The 24093-nt window shown below is 41.3% G+C and overlaps 2 protein-coding genes across 3 annotated transcripts in view; both read right to left on the bottom strand.

Annotated features, from left to right (window-relative positions):
* Positions 1–2318: 2318 nt before the first annotated feature.
* Positions 2319–13681, bottom strand: LOC115362264 (6-phosphofructo-2-kinase/fructose-2,6-bisphosphatase 2-like). The gene is made up of 16 exons (XM_030056124.1): positions 13551–13681; positions 12806–12995; positions 10967–11092; positions 10328–10424; positions 9701–9767; positions 9523–9597; positions 9329–9385; positions 9087–9211; positions 7544–7751; positions 7095–7241; positions 6281–6385; positions 5076–5205; positions 4489–4551; positions 4321–4385; positions 3132–3332; positions 2319–2636 (listed from the first exon to the last, which is right to left on the bottom strand). Exons 2-16 carry the CDS (start codon positions 12897–12899, stop codon positions 2583–2585), a joined length of 1614 nt encoding a protein of 537 aa, XP_029911984.1. The 5' UTR covers positions 12900–12995; positions 13551–13681; the 3' UTR covers positions 2319–2582.
* A 2349-nt stretch (positions 13682–16030) lies between these two features.
* Positions 16031–24093, bottom strand: part of dlgap4a (discs, large (Drosophila) homolog-associated protein 4a) — a 21385-nt gene continuing 13322 nt past the window's right edge. The window contains exons 6-11 of one of the 2 annotated variants that reach the window (XM_030055455.1): positions 22340–22779; positions 22138–22235; positions 20222–20652; positions 19363–19454; positions 18778–18930; positions 16031–18579 (exon numbers count right to left, since the gene is read on the bottom strand). In XM_030055455.1, coding sequence (XP_029911315.1) covers positions 18355–18579; positions 18778–18930; positions 19363–19454; positions 20222–20652; positions 22138–22235; positions 22340–22779 — 1439 coding nt within the window. In that variant the 3' untranslated portion in view covers positions 16031–18354. Of the gene's footprint in view, positions 18580–18777; positions 18931–19362; positions 19455–20221; positions 20653–22137; positions 22236–22339; positions 22783–24093 lie in introns of both variants that reach the window. The other variant, XM_030055456.1, reaches the window with a different exon arrangement.

Here is a 24093-nt window from a genome sequence, read left to right as displayed (position 1 = left end):
CAGTGCTGTTTGCTACAGTAATTACAATGACATCAAATGATTCAATTTCCATGTCGCTTTTATTCTTAACATTTTCCACCAATGACAAGTACATGTACAGTTATCTCTGTTGGTTGTGTAGTCTTATCTGGAAAGGAATTAATCAAAGCTTTTTATCCAAGTTCTCTCACTCAAGGACCATTTCTGGTCAACACAGCTTATCCATTAAGTTCTCTGAAAACAAACCAATTATTTGACGCTGTACTCTTCTACATAATGACTCACTATGCACCTTATACAAATCAAACCGTTATAGACTTCACTAAAAGCAAGTTACATCATTTTATAAATACAATTCAGTTAGCATAGGAAAAAAAATATGATTCCACTTCAGAAGTTTCCATGTTACACAGACAGAGGTCTGTGTGAAACTGTTCAAGGGTGCCATATTGGCTTTAAACAGGGATGTGGAGCTGAGCAAACAGGAAGGCTACTCCCACTCACTGAGCTCAGATTCTTTGGCCACACTTGACTGCAAGACCAAGGCAAAAGCTGCTCTGGAGTAAAGGTTAATACAGGGAAATGTGATCATAAAATGCCACAAAAATGAACATTATTTATGGAACCATGTACAGCAAAGGGTGCAATAATATTAGGTCATTTTCTCAAAACATCCAAATGTGTTGTCATTCAGTTCAGGCTAGACTTGCACACCCTGTATAAGCTAAAATATTTCTAATTGTTATGAGCACAGCCTTAAATTTCTTAAAATAAAGGCACTTTTTAAAGTCACTGCTTTACATAATGCTCATCAACAAGACAAAGACAAATAAATGAATATTATCAAGGTACCTTGATAATTATAATCAACCGTATTATCCCAGGTACTTCTTTGCTTTTTCTTAAGACCAAACTACAAAGCATTAAACTCAAAACCTAAATTCAATATTCAAAAACATTCAATGCTGCTAATCATTCACTGTGCTTGAAACATTTATCTATGCTATTGTGTTTTGTGCGGTTTAAATGTCATCAGCATTAAAATTATCACAGTGTGACGTTGGATACAGCTGGAACAGAGGACAAAATGTTCAGATACATGGCACTGAGAGGAAATATAGAAAATCTGTCACAGAGGCAAATATAGAGATAGCTGCTACATGTTTTATAACACTAAAATTTACAGCTTATTTTACTGCTCATGTCTGCCAACATTCATGAGAAAATTATCCAATAGAAATAGAAATTTCAAATTGGATTGCAATGTATTACTTGTATTATTATTATTATAGCTAGTAGTAGCAGTAGTAGTAGTGGTAGCAGTAGTACTTCAACAGGTGACCTGAGAATGTATGCACATGTATCGGGAATGTTCAAATCACTAAGTTAACGGAGCAAAATGGGAACAAACCAAGGCTGAACAGTTTCCTACAACTGAGGCACTCATACACTAAACTGAAGGCAGTAACTTTCATTATGAGGTATACAATTCATGTTTAACACATTCTACAGCTAAAACAGCATAATATAGCAATGTATGCCGCGTGTGCTCATAACTAATGGAGTCATCTTGTTACGAATCTTTACATTCCAAGTCTTTTCTGCGTCACTGTTGTTTTTAAAAGGATTACGCCAACGTTTTGGGCAAAATACTCTTTTTCTGAATAACCCCGACTGAGACAAGAGGTTTGTTACCATTTTCACCTCAGTGGTTCAGTTCCTATGGGAAGGATTTTGTGTTAGCTTAGCATAAAGACTTGAAGTCATTAGCCTAGCTCCGTCAAAGTGGAAAAAATACACCTTACAGCAACTCTGAAGCTGTCTTATTTACACAATGTGTCGTGTATTTGAAAAACACATCTTGGATTTTAAAATCATCATTTTAGAAGTAAGATGGAGGAACTGTAACCGCTGAACACATTTATCTTTGTGCCTATTGCAGCGATCCATGCATTGCTGAAATTATAGGTAGAGCTAACATAAATTTCTCCTGAAACAACTTGTTTTTGTTTGTTTTTTTAAATTCCAATACATGTATTTCTAATACACATGATACACTGTGTAAATAAGACAGCTTCACTGGATGTACAGAGGTGACAATGGTAACAAACATCTTGTCTCAATCTGTGTAAGTGTAAAAAAAAAATGTAATTTGCCCAAAATATTGGAGTTATCCTTTTAAAAATGACTGTGACCCAGAAAAGAGAAAAGAGAAAGGGAAAAGAGAAAATACCCAGATTTTTGTTTGAGGGAAATTCAATATTGATTGGAGACTGTTGTACAAATGCATTGAGTTCATGCACACATATACAATCTTTATCGAACTGACGACAATAAAAAAAAAAAAAAAAAAAGCAAGTTGATGACAGAGAGGCCCCTACCACTTTCACATATTATCTAGTGGAAGGAAGCTGTGTTTAATACAGTGCTTAACGATCTAAAGAAGCTGGCCTAGAATTCACACTGCTGGTCCTGAGCATTGCTGATAGCTCCGTCTGAGGCTGTGCGTAGATGAAGAGGGACTGGAAACGGACAGTGCAGATGTTCCACATCAAGAGATAAGCGAAGATGAAAGCGCCCAGGCACCTATCGTTCATGCCTCTTTAACTACGAACACAGTCGTCTGCGTCTGCTGGACTGAAACAGTTCAGGGAGTCCTGCAGGACACAAGGGGGTGGAGAAATTGGCACCTGCCTTAACATGCAGCTGGACAAAGAATGAGGCATTTGTTTAGACTGGCAGCAGCTACACTGGAACTGATCTTGAGATGTGTGAGCTAGCTGGCCAAACTGAGGCAACCTGCCCTTCTGATTTTACTGTGCACTTGTGGAAGAATATTACATTCAATAAAGGGGCAACTTGTGAGCGATATCATTGAGCACGGGGAAAACCACAAGATCTATCTCATGGCAATCAGCATGTGTTGTTTGTCCCAAAAACCTAGGGCATAAATATCTGGAGTGACCTTGTTTACTAATCCTCTTTGAATTCTGTTTTATAATGTCTTTTGTAAACTTTCTCACACCTGCTGATGCATAATGATTTGCTCTCAAACTACTTTGGCTTTTTATTTTTCCACCCACCAAAAAGGTCTCGGTAACCTTCAATTGTAATGTTTTTTTCTGTGGAAACAAAGCATATAGAACTCTTACTTGGCTTTGCAGCATCTCTGCCCCCTCAGATGCCTCAGAGAAAGGCATGATGGGTAGAGACGGGGCTTGGGACATGCGGGTGTGTGGAGGGTTGCCCACGCTGTAGAGACGAGGTCGCTTAACCTGGTCCTGACTGGACAGCGGGGTGAAGCTGTTGCGTCTCAGGAAGATTGGTGGCGCAGAATCAGTTCGGGCTTTTTCCTGGTTAGAGAGGACAGGACAGAAAAGATGCATGGGACTTAACACGTGTTTGTATGCAGCTCTGCCTGATAACATCTCTCAGCCGGTAACAGAAGATGTCAGAGTGACAGTGTCCTATTTAACCAAGACAGCGAGCTTGCATAATAATGTGTGTCGCATTCCCAAAGAAAACTACTGTGACCAACAATCGTAAATCTAAAAGGCAACGTTGGGCTGGTCTCAACAGACAGGAAATTCTCACCCAATTTAACAAGAAGCTTCGCAGTAAATGTAACTGTGATTTTGTTTTTGTGTTTACACCCACACTGTCTAGAATGTGTGGTTTACACACCATGCATTAATCAAAAACACAAACTGTGCAATCGGGGGAACAAACATGGAGCTGGATAAATGGGAAACTGTGACATGACAGGAGCCACTAGACACTGCTGAGGTTTTGAGGACAAAACACCGATTTGTATTTCATTTGATTTTCATCTCTCCCCATAATAACATCCCCAGGTATTTATTTCTACTTGAGTTATTTAATTATTTTATATACAGGCAAGTCCTCTGCTAGCTTAAGTACTACTTTCATACAATAGAAAAGTGTACCAAAATGTTTATGCTAATTAGATGTTATGCCAATGAGATGCGTCCTTTGCGAATGAGACGAATGTGCAAATGTCCAGTTGTACACAAAATGTTCTGTGGAGGAACAGTGCTTGATGTCACCGCTATTAAACAGCTACACATTTTGACAGAAGGCTGGCTCTGCAGCCTCTGGAAAAGCTTGAACAGCAGCGGCCTTTTTAAAAATCCCTAAAAATAGACCCGATGAGATCAGTGTGTCTGGTCAGATGCTCAAACAGTTGCGGCTACACCGATCCTTCAGGAGAGTCACTGGCTGCAGTCACTCACTCACAAATGAATGAACAAAGCAAAGTTTTCCCGGGCAATGACAATGGCAATTACGCAGCCCAACTGAATAGTGCAGTCACAAACTTACAAATGGTCTGTCCCTGTGAGTGTTGACAGCTTCCACCTTCAAGTCAAATATGTCCACTTTACAACCTGGCACAGAGACACGGGAAAAACAGAGTCACAGGGAGGCGGAAGGCGACAAAATAAAATAAATAAGGTTTTGACTCATGAATAGTGCATTTCTATGGCTTACCATAAGCCACAGGGGTAAGTTTCAGGACAGTGTGCAGGGGGCACTTCAAGTAGGGCAGGTCATCTGTGCAAACAAAAAGGTGAGATTTATGGTACAGTAGATATAAAGTTTAAAAACATCCACTCATGTTGTCTGTGTGCCTTCCCAAGACGAAGAGCAGCTGTAAGCCATGTACTATGTTTTTATTCTTATCATTTACTATCAGTATCTGACGCACAACATTTACATTCCTCTTCCCAAAACTGAGGATGCAGTGGGCTCCGGTGCAAGTCAGAGGTTTACCCACTCACTGCTTTTGTAGGCGCAGTCTGCAGACTGTGGTTCTAAACTGATGCCTTGGCACAGCCCACTTCCTTCCCTGACCAAGGAAAACCTCTGTGTAGTCATGCCTATTTATAAGTTTGATTTTGAGGAGCATTTTCCACTGTAACCACCCAGTTATTATTCAGGACCTACTTCCACATTTGTATAAACAAGTTGATGTCTTTTAATAAAAAATTAATGCAGGTACAAATTTTCCACACTGTGTATGGCATAAGTCTATGTTCATGGGCATGTGTTTGTGTCTGGGCATGTATGCCTTTAACCTGCACTCTTGTCCAGGAAATAGGCAAGTAAACAGCGCATGACTGCCTGATGACAGATGACGAGCACGTTGCCCTGTCTCTCCAGCTCCATGATGACCGGCTCCAGCCGCTGGACAAGGTCCTGGTATGACTACAGAGAGAGGAGAGGCACACACTGAGTCCACAGTGGGGTTTGGCTCAGGATCAGAAACATCACTGAAAACTAAATCATATTTCATCAATGCAGAACAAAAATATTACTTTGAATTTAACCACCAGTTAAGGATCTTATTTTTTCATTTATGTCTAATATTTGATAGTGCAAATCTGCCATAGCTCCAACCAGGTACATGCATGCATTTACACACTAGAGTGTGGATCGGGCCACAAATTTTTATCTGAACCCGACCTGAGACAGGAGCATAGTAACCGAGCCCAACCTGAACCCGACTAGCATTGATTTTTTTTTTAACTGAGATTTTACTTGTCCACCATTATTAGGTTATTTTTTCTGCCTGAAATATCCTATAAGTTGACTGGTTCGCACATCCACACTATTACACACACACAACCTCAAAAACTTTTGACCTCTGTGGCAAAGTTCAGCCTCACAGGAAAAACGTTGCAGCTGCCACAGGGTGGGAACAGCGTTATGGAAGGGATTTTTGAGGACCACTGAACTGATGAACCAACAGAGGGAGATGACATGGCTAAACCACACTGCTGAAAAAGTAAACTCTGCCAAGTTCAATTGATGCCTCTCACAAGTGTCTAACACAAACAGCTAAGAGTCAGGAAAGGGGGTGTGGCAAAAGTATAGGAGGCGGGGCTAACTCACACCATCGAAACAAGAGCTCTGTTAAGTTATGAAGGGGGCGTGGCTAAAGTATGAGGGTGCATGGCAAAAATGTCACCAATTAAAGTCTACATGTATATGTGTGTGTGTGTGTCTTTCGACCAAGTCTGGCCATGTCACATGAATCCGTTTAGAAGTTACACACCTTTTTGTTATAGGCCACTCCCACAGCCACACCCCCTTTATTGCCAGCTGGCATGAACTCAGCCTACCTTTCCACAAAATCTTACGCAAATCTGTGACTCCATGTTACATGAATCAATTTGAAGTTACACACCTTTGTGCAATAGCCCACTCCCATTAATGAACACAAACACACACCTCACACACACTGGCAGCTCCCACTCTGGAGAAAAGACAGATGTGTTACCTCTCCCCCAGGGTAGCGGTAGTGGTACTTGTCCTGGTCTCTCATGGCAAATTCCTCTGGGTATGTCTCCTCAATCATCTTATAGGTCATCTCCTCACACACACCCTATTGAGCAAAATAACACAATGAGCAAAAAATCCACACCTATAATGTGCCCTTTCTGGTGGTGTAATGATTCATTCATTGCATCAATGCACCGATTATGAATTCTGCTGATTCACCCGCATTGATTTGCTGAAATAAATAAATATAATGAATCACTCTGAGTTTGGCCTCAATCGATATGAAACACTCTGAACCGATTCTTAGAAAAACAAACTAACATTGTGGTGATCTTACAAAACACTATAAAAGTTCAACTTTTTGACAATAGTTTTGTAATATAATAATACTGCAATAATCCTGTTGTCTGATTTGTTCACGTTTCGGCAGAAAAAGGATAGTCTTACATTATGGCACATGATAGGAAATTTTGAATCCAGTAGTGGACTTGAATCACAATTTCCAAACTCAAAGTGAACTGACGCTAGAGAAAAAGGAAGGTCCTAGGCACTCTTCAAAAGTCAATAAGAAACCCTTTAATACACTGGCTAGTTCAATGAACAATAAGAAACTTTAAAATCTTCATAGGACACCCCAATGCATTTCAGCAAATCGATCCAAAAAAGAGAAATTGTTCTTAATTCAATCATTAATTAAATTAAATCACCAACTAGTGAATTGTGAATGTAATCGAATGATTGTTCAGCCAAAAATTCACACCCCTATCTCTTTGTGTGTGCCTTTTGCTCTTGTGATATAACAGAGGACATACAGCATCTATTTCATTCAGGATCTTCCACTGTTCGTAGGGCACACCCAGCTCCTCCGCTGTCTGGATGGTGCGTCTCAGCTGGCTGGTCCAAACTTTCAGGTCTGACAAATGGTGCTCCTCCACAAAATCCTTTAGAGCTGCTGCAAACTGGCAGAGACAAAATATAAGAGATTTCTGGAGTGAAGCTTGAGTATCACAGAGTAACAGGAACACTAAAATAACTCTCACAGTAATGGTTCAGGTGTTTTTTTTAACAGTTGTTCTGGAGCAAATGTTTCTCTGTCTGGGTTTATGCTATAAAACATGCATCTGCAGTCTGTTTCATGGAGTTTAATTTCATTATTTTCTCCTGATGTCATGTTCTTGCAGGACATATGCAACATATGCATGTTTACATTATTATCTTTGTGCAGATTAAACATAAAAGTGAGAATGATGCATTAAGCCACCTGTTTCCCTCTATCAGACAGTTCAGAGTCTCCTCCAAGGCGTCCCTCCTGGTTGTGATGCGTCTCTCCATGCCGGCACAGATAGATGGAGTGGGAGTGCACGTGGATGTTCATGAGGTAGTAGACAATCTTGCTCTGGATGTAGTCCTGCACCCTGTTTACCAAGAAACGACGGCCAACGTTGATGACCTGGATGAAGGACAAGTTCCTGTGGGTCAAAGTGCAAAAACAAGAAAGCAGAGAGTGAGTTGATTACATATGCATACTGTGTCTTGAAGTCTTGAAGGAGGACATCCATCAGAGACTCTACAAGGCAAGGACAGCCTTTAAGAACCAGCAAGCTCTCCAGAGATCAGGGCAACTCACCATCACAACTAAACTCCAGTTATACAAATGTTATGTCCTGTCGATACTCCTGTACGGGTCAGAGTGCTGGAGGATGACAGACCGTGATCTACAGAAACTGTCTTCATCAACACAAAAAGTCTGAGGAGGATCCTAAGAATCTTCTGGCCACAGAAACTTTCTAATCAGGACCTCCTTAATGGATGCCAAGAGGAGGACATGGCTCTATTAATTAGGAGAACATGGAAATGGATAGGCCATGTCCTCCACAAGGATTCTAAACATCATTAAGACAGCCCTCTTTTGGATACCTGAGGGTAGAGGGAAGGAAAGAAGACTCAAGACGACCTGGAGGCAGTAATCATATCATCTGGTTGTTGCCCTTCATGCCAGAGAGTGTTATGGGCAGTAAGTAAGTATCGTGCGGTCTTATCTGCAAGATATTCAAAAATGATTCGAGGGTTGGAGAGGGATATCTTGTACTGTTAGTGTCCCACGATTCTCCCATATCAAATGTTTTAGGACACTCTGTGCCAGCAGCTTGCAGTAATCCAGCTCAAAACAGCAAAAAGATCTGCGGAGGAGTCACTGTGAAGACAAACAACTATTCTTCCACTCCACTGGCCTGAGTCCAAAAAAAAGTCTACAGACCTAGAGTCAACAGTGTCACTACTCAAGACCAAATTTTTGTGAGGTTTTATATCTGTGACCATCATCAGACATCATCAGACAAAGAAACCAATCAAAACTGGAGCTGAGTCAAGTGATAAGGGTAGTCTGAACAAAGTGGGGACTTCTCAGTCACAGTGCATGAGTCAAGGTTCCCAAAAGCATAGAAATATTTATTATTGTTGATTTGTTCCAGCTTTGGATTTACCGTACTTTTGCTCTACAGATCAGATCTCCGGAAATACCGGAACTGGTGATAACAATTTGTATTTCAATTGATCTACTGTTTCCACCTGCTGGACAAGTTCTGCAAGTACAGGCTCTTATTGATGTACTGCCAAGAAAACCTGGAAAAAATGTGAGAGCATTTAAATGGATAGTGCTGGTATTTTGACAGTGGGATCACGGGAGCCTCAGGCTGTTATGCAATAGTTGCTCCCTTTTGCCCTCTCAACAGGAGTGAAATATGATCTTGAAAAAGTCAAACCGCCAAAGTTAAGATACGTCAGTTTAAGAAACAGTGTCTTACTTGTCGTGTTCGTCTGGATCTAAAGGTTGGTAGGTCACTTTATAGCATTCTATTCTCTTCAGAAAATCCTCCATGACGCTTTCTCTGTCTCTCTCTGGGTAATCTGGGCTGGACACCTTCACATCCTTTGCAAAAACAGATGTATGTAGAGAAGGTTAACTGTAGTATCATGATATGCACTACCTGTGTAAAGGCCACAGTGTGCTTGTTACTAGGCTTGCAAACCATTATACATCATTTACCAGGATATTTGCAGCTATGACATCTGGATCATCACATACTGACTCCACGAAAAACACCTGCAAAAACAAACAAACAAAAATATGCTTCATAAAGATTTCATCCGTTTTTTTGTGAAAATAAACTCAAATCAGCACACTGATCAAGCCAGACATATGACAAATATATTAAATACTCATTCTACAGTAATTCTGACCTTGTAAGAATTATCTTTTGCAAAGTTAAGGATGAGTTCCCGCCTTTCTCTGGTGGTGTTAGTGGCATCAAAAACCTGAGAGACAGCACAACAGATTGAGACAAAATCCAGCTACCCTTGATACACATTATATTAAGAGAGCATACAGACGTGACGTTAAAATATATTGTGCTCTTACAGCGATCTGGCCTCCTTCCTTACTCAGATAGGCCTTGACATCCTGCAGCGCCACCAGAGCACACTGCCTGTAGTAACACAACCAGGGCATTAAAAGTACTGTAGAAACTCAAATTAAACATTGCACTAAAGCCCGACCGATACTGGATTTTTGGGGCCAGGGCTGATATTAAGAGTAAAAAAATTCCAATATTAATATATCAGCCGATATACACATAAATACACACTGATGTTGCACTTATGTTAAATTAACTTTGCTGGGAATTTAGTAATTATAAAGTACTATAAAGAATAAACGCTAAATAAACTCACACAGAAATAACACATAATATATAATATATCATACTGGTGCATATCAGACAACATATATGCCTTATATGTACACCTTAAATAGCAGCACTATTTGCTAAACAAATATCAAACACCCAAAGGTGGTAGCTGACTATATAAAACCTAATCAGGCTAGATCCAGCAGTGTGCTTTGTCAACATCACCAGGTTTTATTGGGCCCACTGTTCGCAACAGCTTTTGCCCAATAACACATGCAGAGGACTGATGCTTGTAATCAGTCTATCACAACAAATCTGTCATAGGCCCCAGAGATTAATCACAAGAAATGAGCACTCACTTTCTAATCTGCATGGCTTCTTTATTATCATGTCTGAAGAAGTCATATGACTTATAAGACTTCACTGCTTCTCTTCTATAAACCCCGAGGTTAAACACTGCAAGAGAACAGAGGCAAACAGTCAAAACAGAGGCAAACAGAGTGAGGCGCTTCGGGGCAAAGAAAAGAACGAGTGTGTTCCTACAGTTGAGTTGATGACCTTCGTCTCAACTAAGTCAGCCAAACCAGTTCTCCGGCGTTCCATTCAAGTGACAACATAAACCTACAACTATGACTGCAGCCCTGTGATCGCGGTGCTGACATGTAAATAATCAACCCGCTGTTGCCTTAAGCGAAACATTTTCACTTAAGTTAAATTTTGGAACAATATCAACACTACTAATGGATTAAGAAGGCTCTGTGGCACAATGTATTATCATTTCTACTAATCTTCAGCTTCACCTCTGCCTTTAAGACACTGGGGCTGTCCTGTGAGATTCCAGAAATAGTTTAACAGTAAAACAACTTCTCTTCTAACTCTACAATCATTTCATGTTTTACAGGGCTCCAGGAAGGACTGGATTCAGTCTACATGTGTGTTTCATGAGTTTATCTTCCACAGACAGATCAAATGTCGCACGTGTCGCCTCTAATACTGACCCTTGGTTGGCACTCCAATCCAATTGAGGTAGCGGGTCAACTTCTTGGACATGTAGGTTTTCCCCCGGGCAGGCAAGCCAATCATCACGATCACAGTTGGGGAATTGGTCATGTAGGAGGCCCAGGCTGTAGATTGACATTTGTACACACGTCACATGCAGATCATTATAATTGCAAAGACATGCTCTGACGTAGATCCACTCTGCAAACTGTTACATGTTTAACCTTTACCATCACTCAAACATAAACCAGCCATTTGTAAGAAGGAGCTGATAAAATGTCTTCAGGACATATTTTTCTTCTTTCTGAGACATTTCTGAGGACATCTGATCAAGCCACTGATCTATATATCTATATATGATTTTATTACAGATCAGCCTGCCTAACACATGCATCTAGACAAATAAAAACACACAAACTCCTTCAAATTAAGGAGGAAGGCTGTGGAACAATGATGTCACGTATGTAGCACCAACCTAGCGGCTGGTTAAACTTTAGTTTGACACTTCCATCAAGCCGTTCGCACCTCCGCACTTGTAGTTAATGTTTCTCAACAAACTGTTGCTTAGCAACCAAGTCTCCTAATCCACAGTAACCTTGTTGGCTGGAACATTAAATGGAAAATATCACTGGAATGTTTTTTCTTTCAGTGTCCACAAAAGGCCATCCCTTGTTTGGAGCAAACATGTCCTTCAAAATAAAATGTCTTGCAAGACCAGGCTTGACTAGACATCTTTCAAACAGATTGCAGGCAGCAACAGTTTGCTGTGCAAGCATTTGCATGGCAGTATTTTGGACCCACTTCACATTCCTAATTACAGATTATACAAGTCAGGAAGCTCAAACTGATCTGATGTCCTGAGATACTTTTGTGGGGTATAGGTTAAAAAAAAATCTGCAATATTATTTGCTATATTATTTGTTCCTACCTCTATCAATTTTTTAAACAATGCTGCTTGAGGGGGAAGTGATTGTGCAGTGGTTTCTGGGTGTTTGTTGTTGGATGTGTGAACTATGTGCAATGTATGTGCAATATTTTGGTTATGTGCAATGAGTTTGTTTTAATGCAACTTTGTGCAGCATTGATTCCAAGACAAATTTCCCCACAGTGACAATAAAACATTTTAGTTTTGCATTGTATATAAATGTGTTATCTTGTCAACATTTTTACTTACATCAACAACACAAAAACTACACCCATAGATGCTGCTAAAAAGACATGATTATGTATGTCTGTATCCAGCATACTTTGAACAAGACAGGAGATGATAAAGACTGAAATAGAGAAGTAAAGTTTCTTTGTGGCTTGCTTTCATGCAGTTCAGGGCAAGATTAATTAAACGAAGCAAACTGAAAAGGGAAAAATCACACGGTGGTTTTGTAAATGTTCACAACTCTGCATATGCTGCCTGTGACAAGTAGGCATCACTTCCTTCTCAAGGGTCACAGGCAAAAAAAAGTTTGAGAAGCACAGCTACAGCTAACATGAACTCTCTGACATTTCCCCAGGCAGACTCTGAATGTTAATCTGCCTCATCACATCCTCTAAAGTATGTGTGTAAGAACTGCTGACACACACACACACACACACAAACATACTGTACACAAACACAAGACTGCAGACAAGGATATGTCTGGATATTATGTTGCATCAAATGAAAGATACTCCACACCAATCCAAAGCAAACAGAGAAAAAATATTGATAAGGCAGAGTCTGTGCATTCTGTTCAATAATGCAGCAAATCAGTGCGCAGACAACCACATTTCACCTGAAGGACAACAGAGCAGAGCAGAGGTCAAGCAGAGCACAGAGTTAAAACAAAGCCCACACCACTCACAGCATTTCTTCTCATTGACCCTGAGCTCGGTCCTCTTGGCCTCGGCCGGGCCCTCGGAGCCTGCGGCGGGGGCCCTGTGCCGGCTGGCAGCCATGATGACGGGCCCCTGGTTCTCTGAGTCCTGCTGTCCTGTTACGGCTGGCCGGGGACGACGGGGTCGGCTCACTGACAGGTTGAGGTCAGCATCTCTCTGCGGAGGACATGACTTTGGTGTATCACATCAAAACTCACAGCCTAATGCAAAAGGCTGCAGCTACACAGTGTGAATGCCGAGGATGGTACAGAGTTTAGACAATATTACAGTAAACACAGTTAAATCCCACATTCCTGATGCCAGGAGGAGATACAGTACCTATAAATAAAGTCACTGCAAACTCACACTATACACACACTATATAGTGAGCAGTATACAGTGACTTCTCATTTGTGCAACGACAGAGGAAGCATGCAAATTAGGGCAAAAACGGCAATATAATGGTGCAGCATTTGTTTAGACAGTTTCCCATCATCATTATCCGGCTTCTTTCAGTGAAATCTGCTATGCTCCCATCACATCCATATGTTTTAACAGGGCTGAACATGTGCCACCCTGTGTCAGCCTCCATCCCCGCTTAATACGTCCAGTGCGACTCTTGGCCCTCTATCACATTTGCTCATCACCTCTGCGGCTACAGGAAACGTCTTTTCATAAGAGACGGCGAGGCTGGAAAAGCAGCAGCGCTAAAAACACAAGGCAGTGACTCACCACGACGACGGCAGGTGCCGGTGCAGCCCGTGGTTTTTTCGTTGAGATAATATTGCGACTAGCGCCTGGCGTTGGCGGCCGGTGGAGCTGCCGTCTTCCTCTCAGCTGGTTTAGCTCCGCCCGCCCTGGCGCCTGCGGCTCTCTGCAGGAAGCGGCCGGCGTCAAGCTAGCACAAACACAAACAACACTTCCGGTCGGGCTTCCTGCGACCGTTTTTATTTTATTTTATTTTATTTTATTTTATTTTATTTTATTTTATTTTATTTTATTTTATTTTATTTTATTTTATTTTATTTTATACAAGTTATCAATTTGTTTTAACTGTTTCCTAACAGTCTGTCTAAAGATGTTTTTGTCTATGCATGCATATCACATCGTATCCAGAGCAGCCTGATACATAATATTAACGCAACATAAAGGATAATGATTATAAAGAAAGAACATGTCACCTCGCTCACTCACACACACACAGACATATACAAATCACATTTTCCAGTCCTTGCCACATTCACTCATGAAAATTAGCTTGCATCTATTAATTGATTTGTTTGTTTGTTTGTTTGTTTGTTTGTTTGTTTGTTTGCTGGGCTGTCCGGTAAAAAGTGACGACTCTAGCATAAACAGCTCTATATTATTCATACATTATATTATTTTATAATGTAATATTTCCTTAAAGTAAGTTTGTGCTATTCAATATAGCGAGCTGGTTGTGATCTTATTCTTTTACGGCTGAAATCTCCTTGCTACTATAAAATATATAGTGCAATGTTTTGTTATGAGTTCTATGCGGAATAAAACGCAACCACTAAAAAAAAAAAAAAAAAAAAAAAAAAAAAAAAAAAAAAAAGAAGAAGAAGAAGAAGGGAAAAAAGCATATTGTTGCAAATTGTTTCGTTTAATTTTGAAGGCAGCATCAAATCTCTTCCGGTTTGGTTCTGGTTTTTTTCAGTGGACTTGACCTTTTACTTTTGGCTGTACTCTGTCACATCAGGCCTGTTCCTCCTCTGGCCTGTGGGGGGCGCACTCGGTCATGAGAGACAGACGTGGCCTGTGACGTGAAAGCCTCCCTGGTGACGGCGTGATGACTGCAGCCCCCGTGGGCTTCATTAAAGGGGAATGACACTAAATTTGACTTCTTCGTATGGTGCTGGGAGTCATGTGTGCTCAGTGTTGTTGATCTCTGGCTCACACACAGACTACAGATATAACACATATGAACCTGTGGTGTGACCAAGAGGCACAATACACAGCTGTGAGAGATTTTAAATGTGGTTAGAGGAGTGTAAAGGTGGTGCCTGGGATGATTCGCATTTTTAAAGTGAGTCTTATCTGAGTAAGAAACATCGAGTCCTCTGTGGCCCCACATAATGAGTCACTAAAGTCACCATCACTGCTGTGGGATTTTTCATCTTGATGATCTCAGTATTAGTTATCTGTTGTTTCTTCTGACTTTGGGAACAACATATTCACAAGAAAAATGACATAGCCTATAAACCGAGTGGTGTCCATATTTAATGCTATGGATAATGCTCACCCCATCCAGAAAATGATATACCACAAAATGTCATTGCAATCACAATTCTTTATTCTCTTAAAAGAAACTAGCCTCACAGTGTCTAACTAATACACCATAACATTAAACAACCCCTCATTTGTAAGATATGTGCTTATTTTGTAAAACAATGTCCTTCAGGAGTAGATAATCTGGAATTACATCGTTTTTGCTCATTTTCGTATCTGAATCTCTGAGAAGACAGTTGCCAAGTGTGGAGATGCAGCCAGGCAGACGGCCACTACAGTGGTTTCATTAGTCAAATGGGCTGATGATTTCCAGGCTGTTTCTGTCCATGAACCATATACTGTGTCCCAGTTTATTTTTAAGATACTCATGGCAACTGTTACGGACGGTGCCTCAGTTAGATCCACATAATGCTGTAAATTTTAAAAACCATTTTAAGCGGAGTATATTGCCTTGTCCACACGGTGGTTGAAAAGCATATTATACACATAATCCGCCGCCAGAGTTGCACCTTCTAGTCATTTGTTCATTTTGTAGCCCTTTGAAACTCAGGAAGTACTGGTAAACAAACTGCCTTAAGATCCCTGATCAGGTCATGCTATCTTAAAATTCAGTATATGGTAAAATAAAGGGATCCAGCTTTAAATGATATGGAAAGGAGAGGACTTTCCACTGCATGTCAGTTTATACACTTTGAACTACATACCCTGAATGCCTCATACAGATTGAATGTTTTAAATCATTTCGCAAGACCCATTTAAAGGAGTAGATACTTCACTGGCTAGGATCTTTGTATTAAGAAGGCCATGCTTCAAGAGATTACACAGTAACACTGAAGGATATAATGACTCATTTATCTGTAATATTAACTTACCAGCTAATATTACCAATACAGTATGAATGAGTGCAATATAAAAAAAAAAAAAAAAAAAAACAACAACCAAGAATGATGACCAGGACATGTAGCAAAAGGATGTTTAATGATTTCTTTGGACAATGAAATGTACATGTCCATTGTTGATGTAATACAAATAAACACATAACAAAATAATAAAATCAGCAACCTGGTGTTGCATCAGTATTCCCAGCTCTACTTCACTTATTTCATTGACGAGAACTTAAAAGATACAAAATGGAGTGATCGAGATTGTGTGTGGAGAGTGATGCAAGGGTTGACCAGTAGGGGGAGAGCCAGCTCTTACTAAAGAAAGAAAAAAAAAAATAGTGAAAATCTATCTGGATCTGTACATGAGCATCAACTATGCCCACCTGCATTCCAGCATCCCTAACACCTGTGATTCTACCTGCTAAAAACACAAGAGCGACTCCACCTGTATTCATCTCCAACATATTTTCCATAGTCAAGTGTCACTGTGTTGGATGTTGACTAGACACGGCGTGATGTCCGGACTGAGCTGATGAATGCACAATGACAAACTGTGAGCGGACATGTAGCTGGAGTCATGAGCGGCTCATAAAAGCCTCACTGAAATGTTGAGAATCCAATCAATTCAACTACATGGTACACTTAGTACAATATTCAATCATATTCAGCACCATGAATTTCACAGAAGTCAACAGACAAACCTTGGTTGACTTCACCTTGGACACAAGTCACAGAAAGTGTCACATTAACATTAAAAATTTAAATTAAAAATGTAACAGAGGTCTTCAGTTTAAATGATTTTCTGGACATGGCAAAATGCTAGAGAGGGGACTGAAGGACACAAATGATTAAGTAGTCAGAATTAAATAAACTTAGTAAGCCCTGTGATTAATTTTGACCAAAATTTCAGTAAACACAATTTCTGATAGGGATACTTAAAATATTTGGACATAGCTCTGAGCATTTATTTAATTACTTAGTGGTTATGCTATAAATATCAGATGTTAGTTATAGTTTCAACTGTTGGCTTTGAGTGCTCAACCTGAGATTTTCATTAGCCTTTCTGAAAGCAATCATTTCAAAAAAGAAACGGACAACTTCTAAATAATTATTATTCACGTTCAGCAGCCTTGTTGGAAATGCAAAGTTAAACAATTTAAGACTGGACACCTACTTGCAACACTAGCTTACAATACTAGTACATTTTATTATTGCTATCCCATTTCCTTTCCACTGAAGAGTAAATCCCCACCATAACACATGGTCTGACAGTTTTGGTTGAGCGGGAATGCTTTATAAAATGGTCCATGTCTTGGTCCCCTACATCACATGAGGATACAGTGAAAGAATGATTATAGAAGCAGAGGTGGGCAAAGTTTTGATTATTGAGGTGAATGGAAAGTGCAGTCATCAAGTCAAAATGAGCTTTTAAATGCATACATTTCATACATTCCTCTGTAGCGCACATGAACTGGCCAGTCAATTCGCTCCCCCCCCAAAATAAACAAATTTAAGACTTTAAAAATGGGCATCCACAGACACAAACTTGTGTAGTGTGTGTTTGCAAAAAGGAGCGAGGGGGGGAGATAAATGGAGTGAATGATTGCATCAAGTGCTAATATATCATGACAGTACATGTACTTTGTCTATAAAAAACTACCTTGGTACTGAACACTGACCTCTTTCTAACAAATAATCTGGTATAGAACATTTACAAAATGAACATGGTAATAACCAGAGTGTGATATTTATAATGTATGCTACTGCCTTCCTCTGGTTCTCTGTGTTTTAAACCTCTGAGTACATCAACACCATCTTATATTTCATACACAGTAAAGCTTACACACCACACCCGATGAGTGGCAGCCTAATACAAATAGAGAACAGGAAGACTCTGTGGACAGTGAGTACACCTGCATGTGTATCCTGAGTGTGTGTGGGTGGTAGCTCAGCTCGTAAACCAGGCAGCCAGGACTTGCCTGTAGACTCAGCAGTGAGGGGAGTAAAGAGAGTAAACTTCTGGGATACCGAGATTCTTCAGCTCACAAGGAATAGGATGTCTTTATCCAAGATATTTGCACATTTAAGACAGTCTTGATATATTTTGGGAGATAATAATTATTATAATGTCAATAGTAATAACAATAATAACAATAGTATTAAACATCTGTCAAGGTTATTTCTGTCCCATGGCAGCCAGGAGATTGCTTGCATTGTTCTGGATAATTTCGGAGCCTTGTGATCCCCTCTCGTCTTCAGCTGTGCCGCCATGAGGGAATCGGTCTCTGCATCCCTTGTACTTCTGTGTGTTCGTCTCAATTCTGTCTTTGTGTCTGTGTCAGTGAGTGTCTGAAGTGAATCGGGATATTCCTTCATGGGGAACCGGCGGTGGTTCTCTCTCAGAGGCGGGTCTGGGCCTCAGGGACGTAGATCTCGATGCTGTCGGCGCTTTCCGTGGCAGAGTTCTGTCGTACCGATGCTGCACGCTTCGCTGCCATCAACCGTTTCCTGGCTTCTTGCCGCTGCTTGTCTACAGCCGAGTCCACGCTCCGGTCCTTCCCCGCCGACAGCTTGGGCTTAGATTGCTTCTTTGGCACTGACGATGGAGGCTGCTTCTTCTCCTCCTGAGGAAAACATGATGAAAAAAGGAAGAGATAAAAAGCAGCTGCATAGCATTTGCCCATATTGCGACCCATCTACTTAGCTGTTTGTTAACTGATGGAAAAGATAACAAGACAAATCCTCTGGGCTCAAGCTATAAGTTTAAAAACTTGTCCCAGAATCTTAAGTATGATGAAAATGATCTGGAAGCGGCGCAATACCTTCTTCTCTGATTTCTCAGGAAGTTGCCAGTTGTTGGCTTTGAGCTGGTAGAGCTCGTCAAACTTCATGCTGATGTCTTCTATGGAGAGCTGAAGCAGATCCCAGAACCCAGCCAGGTCCTGTGCTGTGGGCCGTGGGTTGGCGTTCACGTTCTAGTGAGAGGAAAATGAGAGAGTATAGTCAAGTGATAGATGACTGGCTTTAACTAAAAAACAGAAGCAGTTAATTGCCCTCCAAATTTTCTAACACCCCCAACCACGCAAAAGCATGAGGCAAAAATAAATTTGGCACCAAGCAGCTTTCCATGATCATTTCATAACTGAATTAGATCTGTGAAGTAGAAAATAGAAAACAAGGGGGCACAGAGAAAAAAAAATGAAGTTGTGAAGTGAACTAAAAATCTACCACAGAATGAGTCATGTTAGATAAATCATAGGGATTTATTTTTGTGGGTTTGGAAAACCTCTTTCCTCTCCAAATGTAATGGGAAGACTTCAACATCTCTATGTGTTTATAAGTATGATGTGGTAGAAAGAAACATGATAGTAAAGCATGATCCAATAGGGTCCAACTGAACCACTCACCAAGTTCTCATTACAGAGCCCTCTGAACTGCTGAAACTTCTGCGACATGAGGAGCTGGGCACTGCCCACTGCACTGCGGATCGTCCCCAAAACTGCAACAGCACAGAGGTTGTAATCAGGTAAAGAAACAAAACAAAGTGGTTCTGTGTCTTCATGCACTTTTGTGGTACATAATGGGTTAGAAAAAAAAAGTGGGGAGGCAAAGGGAGATAGCAGTAATTTGTGTTTATTCCCGTTAAGAAGCAACATCTCTATGTATCATTTACCAAACAACATTTTTGACAGCAAATTTTACGTTTAGAAATTATTTATTTATTCTGTCAGGGCATACAACATATTATTCGGCATTTCCTACCTGATATTTGCATGTATAGAGAAATCCATAATTCAGTTCCACAGGGTGCAAAGGGAATGATAATCTGAGGGAGCCTGTACAGCAAGTCTATTCCTTACTCATTTATATTTAAGACACTGCAGAGATAGATCTGCCTGAAAGCCTGAGTGGGATTCTGGGAGATGAAAAGGGGAAATGACTCTGTGGTGGCTCTATTACAGCTGAAAAGAAGCTTACTCCCACCATAATGAGCAGCAGTACTGTGAGCCATTAGCAGTAATGAGTGTGTCGTGCCTTGTCTTGTCTTCTCCACAGTCCACAGGGTCTTGTCTGTGGGCTTCATTGATAGGGACATCATTTCAACGCTAATTCTACATGCCAGCAAACTGACAAGCAACTGGCTGCAATTTCCTGAGTTTTCTCCTACCTTCAAAGATCTGATGTTCTAGACTGCACAACTCAAATCAAGTCACTGTGAATACGCTGAGCAATTTCACAGGCTCCGCGTGCAACCTTGTCACTTACCCTCCTCCGAGAGCTTGTTGTCTTTAGTCTCCTGCTCCATCTGTTGACACCAGCCCTCCATGCGGCCTGTCTCCGCCTGCAGCAACTTCAGGAACCAGTTGCCGTCTCGGAGGCAGGCAGGGGTGGCAGACTGAACACTGTCTCCGTGCTGGGTGCTGCAGTTTGCGGTCTCCAGGCTGGGGTCTGGGGGCGGCAGGGAGGAGGGGTCCAGTGCTGGGTCGAGATTCTCCGGGAGTGAGCTGGATATCCTTGAAGGGACAGAGGCATGTTTGACGGGCTGCTGTTCCGTGGGTGTGTCCTCTCCATTAGGGGTTGCAGAATTCACCGCCTCGCTGTTGGCGCAGTTTGCCACGTTGTTTTCTGAGGGTACTGCATCCTGGGGCTCAGACTCTGTATTTTGTCTGGAGGCCATGCTGCCGCCCCGGCTGAGACTGGGAAGACACACATACACATAAGCTGCTGACAGACAGAAACAGTTGTAAATGTTGGGGGTTCAACATTTTCCACAATAACAGTTTGAAGTCAGTGAGTATGACTGATAAATACATGACATGACAGCAGCTGGGGGTGCAGTATTTTCAGTTGCAAAGGAGAACAGGGATGCTGAGATGGTTAGAGATGGCGTCATGTGGGGGCAGGGGAGCAGGAGATCAGGAGCACTACGTAAGGGATGAAAGACCCCTGCCTTCAGAGGAAGTGAGCAGGAGAGAAAGAGGGAAGCAAGCAGTCGAACAAATGTGATCAGGGGAAATTACACTGCATTGGACACTTTAACTGGCCAGTTTCTCACTATGTTTGCCTCGCTCCGGTCAAAACAAGAGCGAGAGGACATCAATCAGAGCCCTGGGCTGCTGTGCTGCTGCCAGGCTGACTGCTGGATGACCTTTTGTCTCTACCGCACAGGCTGCAGCTATGCCAGCCTCAGAGTCAGCAGGGCCGCAGAGTGAGAGGGTGTTCATGTTAGTGTCAGTCAGAGAAAAGTTCAAGAGATGTGTAAGAGTTTGAGATGCAAGAGTTTCACAGAGAGAACACTAACAGACAGGGACTGGCGATATGAACAAAATCAAATATGATATTTTTCACTGAATACCTCAATATCAATATTGTAACAATATTGCAGGCATGACCATTGGTGCCTTCACTTATTTATTAAACCATGATATCTGACAAATAATCATCAGTAATTCCTATATAATAACTAACCCTAGCTGTGACAAAACCAGCCAAGAACTAAATTGAATAAACAAAACATTCCAGCATCAGTCCGTCAGTCCTGTGGAGGTAGTACAGCCAATACAATTATAAAACCACCAAATGTGAACTGAATTGTATGTGATTATGATACAGAATAACAGCTGGTTATGTTTGTACAGGACAACAATTGCATTGACTGTCAGTGAATTTTTCTCCTCTGTACAAACAGTAAAGCATAAATAGATAAATAAATTGTCTTGATGTCTGAATAGCAAAATTCTTTCTTTACGGTGCTTTTAAAATGAGTTATAAGGAGTCACACCAGCAAAATCTGAGTGTTGGCAACAGGTTTTGAGGGATGCCATTTCAGATTACTTTTTTCTTTTAATCATTCCTCACCAGTTGTATCTTAAGTGGTGGTGTAAATTCATTGTACTGTTCATTATTCGCTCCTTACCAATTTTCACAAAACGTATTTGAGAATGGTCATCTCCTCTGTAACTGTCACACATTCAAAGTACTACTTTGTCTCACTACTAAAGCTGCTACATTTGCAATCTCATCTACATCGACAATTTTTCATGGCTACGTACTTTACACCATGTGCATACCAGTTCTGTCTGAGTGACTAGCACTTGCACTTGCACAGACTGAATGGCACTGGGAATGATAATGTAATGGATTTGCATTCACTGTTGTGTCAGATGAGCATGTGTACTTACGGCCTGCCGTTCTCCACTTGAACGCCAATTGACTGGAACTTCAGGGGAGCAGTCAGCTGGAGTGGCTCCTCTCTTGGGATTGGCAAAAGGCAGTCCACCTGCCAGTCAAACATGGAGCAAGCAAACAGCCAGGTTGAACACAACTTCTGTGCAGGTAGCTTCTGCTGTGTCCCACTAAATATAGAAGATGGGCTAAACTAACCTGGATTCCGATGGAGGACAGTTTCCTCTTGGGTGCAGACGATGGCTGCTCTAGGGTGACACCAGCACTTAGGGTGTCATTCTGGGGCTGGGTGGAGGTGCTAGTAGTGGTGGTTGAGGAAGAGGTGGTGGTAGTAGCGGTGGTGGGAGGGAGTTCACGAGGGGCAGGGACTGGGAATGAAGAGGCTTCAGTGGGTGCAGGGGCAGCGGCAGGGGTGGGGGCCGGGGGCTGGGTGCCCTTAGCCAGACTGCCGGTACGGATGCTACAGAGGCTGTCGGAGGAATTGCTGCGTCCCGACTGGCTGTTGGCCTCGCTGCCGCGGTCCTGCTGGTCCAGGTAGGTGTCCTGGGCCGACTCAGTGCTGCTCTGCACCGTCACTGAGATAAGGGGCTTGGAGGTGGTACGGGGAGGGACTGGAGGAGGAGCCTTCCTATTGCTGACTGCTGAGACAGTTAGAGGGGAAAGAGAGAATGTGGAATTAGAAACTGGACTTGAGCATTTAAGTCTTAAAGATGTAATTCAATTCCTACATGATTCTAGAAAAACATGACTGAAGAATAAAACTGGTGCTGCAACCAGGTGCTGCTAAGGGACGTCCTTATCGCTGCCTATTATGCTGCTCTTTGGGCTGCCTCTGTGTTTGCTGTCAACCTGCAGGAGGTTGTATTCCACTGACGTCAGACTGTCCTCTAGGGGACTTGGCTTTACTTGCCACTCGTCATTGTCCTCTTGCTGTCAGGACTATCAACATAGGACAACTTTGTCACCACTGTGCCCAATAGATAATAAGAAATGTGAATCCAGCAATGGGAAAGTACTATTCAAAATGTACATCAACAATTATGCACGACAATGTCACAGCTCAAAACACAATCTATACCATGAAGATATAATCATATTAATGTATGCCTCTGCAGTGAGCTTAAAAAAAAAAAAAGAACTACATTCCTTAAAAATAGGGCAGCAGGGAACATCATATTTTAAGGTATACGGGTATGATCTTGAAGTTACATTGTTCTCACAACACTATTTCAAATCCAGTAATTGGACTTTAGCAGCATTACATAGAACTAGCAACAAAACTGGTAAAAAAAAAAAAATAAATAAATAAATAGATAAACTAATTGGAACTCTTTTCTACTGGAGCAATTTAATACATCAAAGCAGAGGGCAACAGTCATTCACCTGTTTTGCCAGTTTTTGATTTCTATAGCCTGATGTGCTTCCTTTGCGATACCGAGAGAAAACTGAAGCTTGTCATTTCTTATTAAAATGAATGTGTTGTCATCACTGGGTGCAAAATCCCATCATGACACTAAGAGAATGTTAAGTCCTTTCTATGCAGAGGCCTATTGGTTGATTTCTCCTTAGTCAAATGACTGGTTTTGCTGCGGATTAAAAGTTCCTTTCATACACAGGAGTGCAAAGATCCAATCAGAACACCACCTCAGTTTTTATTCCTCCTGCCCCTGTTTGATTCACTCATAATGCACCAGGTTCACCAAATGGTAGCAATAGTAACTATTTAACTGTGGTTTACCATCCCTCTAAGACTCCTGGATATTATGATATAAAATGAACTGAACAGTGGACACCTATCCTAACTTGCAGAAAAAGCCAAGTGGACAGAAACCTTTGAACTGTTCTATTCGTAAACATTCCCCATAAAATAATAAACTATATGATCTTTAAAGTTAATGAACAACAGACAGCATAAAATACAGGACACTTAAATACAGACTAGAGCCATCAGT

Source organism: Myripristis murdjan, chromosome 7 (assembly GCF_902150065.1).
Source record: "Myripristis murdjan chromosome 7, fMyrMur1.1, whole genome shotgun sequence".
NCBI classification, from domain to species: Eukaryota; Metazoa; Chordata; class Actinopteri; order Holocentriformes; family Holocentridae; genus Myripristis; species Myripristis murdjan.
This window is presented reverse-complemented; position numbering and strand designations above follow the sequence as displayed.